This window comes from Lepidochelys kempii, chromosome 1, assembly GCF_965140285.1.
Source record: "Lepidochelys kempii isolate rLepKem1 chromosome 1, rLepKem1.hap1, whole genome shotgun sequence".
NCBI lineage: Eukaryota > Metazoa > Chordata > Testudines > Cheloniidae > Lepidochelys > Lepidochelys kempii.
The window spans coordinates 5327018-5329887 of NC_136380.1; the positions used below are offsets into that span (position 1 = coordinate 5327018).

Sequence of the window (2870 nt, forward strand, 5' to 3'; positions counted from 1 at the left end):
AAAACCTAGTTTAAAGGTGAATACTTCCCTCTCCAGATCCCATGCAGCACACCGTCCCTTCCCTCAGGGAGGGACCTTTGGGCAGTTGCTCAGGTGTGATCCTGCCTCCCTCAGCTCATCTCCCCTGGAGCTGCCAGTAGCAGCTCTCCTCTCCTACCTGGTCTGCCACAAAATGATCTGCTCCCCTGCCCTTTTGCCTTCTGCAAGCATTTTTCTTCAGACTTGATATGTCTACCCTATTTTCTGATTATTTACTTGCTGAACGTTTGGTTTCTTTGAACTCAATTTAAAATTTTCTACAAGCTCAGTTCATTTGAGAATTGATACTGCTGCTTTGTACAGATCTTTGTGTCACATTCCCTTACTCTGCACTGCTGTGAGAACCCCCACTCCTGGGCTGTTCACACACAGTCTCTGGCTACTACCAGCTGCTTGAAAGCAAATGACACTAGCCAATATCTCCTGTATGAGACACAACTTTAGGAACCTAAATCTTGCAGTGTCCCATTTTGCCCACTGGACACTGCAAGCTTATATGACTTCATCAATTTAACAAAGAATTTTATATGTAGTAGGCTTGTTATCCCAAGAGGAGTCTCTGGCACTCTTCAGACCAAGCACACTGCTTCAAGTGGAGCAAACAAACAGATTTATTAATTATAAAGCTAGATTTTAGTTGATTATAAGTCAAAGCATAGCAAGTCAGAGTGGTTACCCATATAAAATAAAACATGAGCACGCAGCCTAAACTCTCAACCATATTAGACTGGGCAGCAATTAGATTACACAGTTTTTCTCAACCCCCCCCCCACCGCTCCCCCCCCACCAGTCTGTGTTTTTGGATTGTAGAAGTTTTGAAACAGGATTTCCCATTTCCACAATATTTCTTTGGAGCACAATGATAAAAACAAACTAAAATTTTCCATTAATTTCTTTAACGCTAAAGGCTCATAAATTCATCAGCATTTTTGCTCTGAAGAATGATTTCTGTGGGTGCCTTCATTGTGTCTAAATATTGGAAATAAAAGGAAGCTTGCTTGACCAAGGTTTAATTTGTTATGAAATATGTTGAATAGACCACATGAAAAATGTCAGGTTTACTGCTCTAACCCCATAATAAAATAGTAATGGAAAAAGGTTTAATATGATACCAGACTCTGGGAAGCTGTCCCATGCAGTAATGTGATATTCACCTTACGCAGAAAGTGTGCTCCCATAAGTTACACATTTTAGCTTTTCTCATTGTTATAAACATTTCAAAGTTACACATATATTTACACGTCACTTAAAACCAATCTATCAATTTCTCCCAGTTCCCAAATGTAAGCAGGGAACTATTGTAGTGAACAGCCCTGGTTTCTGCACCACCCCAGGGGAATTGGCTAGTAAAAGGGTCTCAGGCCCCAATCCCACTCCCTTTACCCAGAGGCCAGCCCGCAGTGCTTGGTGATGCAGTGATAAGATGTTAGGTGTGAAGAACTTCTCAGACTGTGAACTTCCACAATGCTGAGGTCAGCCAAACTGGGACAGAGCACCCTTAATTAAGGAGGAGATATCGTTTCCCCCTCTTGTCATACAGGTTTAAACTCAATGTTCCCCCAGCGATCACCTTCTGCTGATGTATTTGCCCACTTTCACACGAAGCTCTTTGGTTTTGACCCCGTAAATGATAGGGTTGAACATGTGGGGGACAAGGAAGTAGAGGTTAGCCAAGATGATGTGAACATGGGGAGTGATGCCCTGACCAAAGCGATGTGTCAGAGAAGTGAAGATGAAAGGACTATAAGACATCAGCATCACACTGACGTGGGCTGTGCAGGTGTTGAGGGCTTTCTGGTGGGCTGTCTTGGAGGAGATTCTGAGGACAGACCTGATGATCAGACTGTAGGACAGAGCAATGAGTGTCAGGTCTAACCCAATGACTATAAATGCTCCCACCAAGCCATACATCCCATCAAATGTGGTGTCCCCACACGACATCTTCACCACAGCCATATGGTCACAGTATGTATGGTGGATAATGTGGTTGTTACAGAATGGCTGCCTGATCAGGAGCAAGGTCAGAGGTAGAATGAATACAACAGCTCTCATGAAACCCACTAGCCCTAGCTTAGCTATTCGTACATTGGTGAGGATGGTAGCGTATCTCAGAGGGTTACATATGGCAAGGTAGCGATCGAAGGCCATTGTCATGAGGATGGCTGAGTGCATCATGGAACTTGTATGAACGAAGAACATCTGGGTGAGGCAGCCACAGACAGTAATGCCTTTCAAATTGAACCAAAATATACACAGTGCCTTTGGCACGATGGCAGTAGCCGTGCCAATGTCTGTGATTGACAGCATGCAAATCAGCAGGTACATTGGCTTGTGCAGGGTCTGCTCTTTGCCTACAACAAAGAGAACTGTGAAATTGCCAAAGAGGCCGATAATATAGAACATAGAGAAAGGGATGGAAATCCAGATGTGGGCAGCTTCCAGGCCAGGGATTCCCATTAGCATGAAAGTTGAAGGTTCAGATGGGGTGAGGTTGAGAGCTGCCATGAGGTGGTCGATTCATCGGTTAGGCGAAGAAATGCTCAAGGTGCCTGTGAAGGGAGAGAAGAACATTGATGGTGTTTACACACTTCATAACAAATAGTATGGTAAATATTTTATAGTTATTATCCAGCTAGAAAAGGGGAATGAGTAGTGACGTGGCAACATTTACAGATGGCACCAGATTATTTAGGTCTTCGTCAAGTCCAGAGAAGTCCTCAGAGGGAGCTAACCAAGCCAGGTGAATGGGCAGCATGATGATAGAGAAACTTCAATGTCAATATCAGTAACGTGTATTCTCATTAGAGGGAAGTGCTTGAAGTCCTCAATCA

General features: G+C 43.8%; 1 protein-coding gene across 1 annotated transcript; it reads right to left on the bottom strand.

Moving 5' to 3' along the window:
* Nucleotides 1-1605: 1605 nt before the first annotated feature.
* LOC140917297 (olfactory receptor 52P1) lies at nt 1606-2544 on the bottom strand. The gene has a single exon (XM_073359816.1). The coding sequence runs from the start codon at nt 2542-2544 to the stop codon at nt 1606-1608; it is 939 nt and encodes a 312-aa protein (XP_073215917.1).
* Between the last annotated feature and the right edge of the window lie 326 nt (nt 2545-2870).

Bases quoted from the DNA above. Each gene is read 5' to 3' on its own strand.
- LOC140917297 (XM_073359816.1), bottom strand. From the start codon at position 2,544: ATGGCAGCTCTCAACCTCACCCCATCTGAACCTTCAACTTTCATGCTA.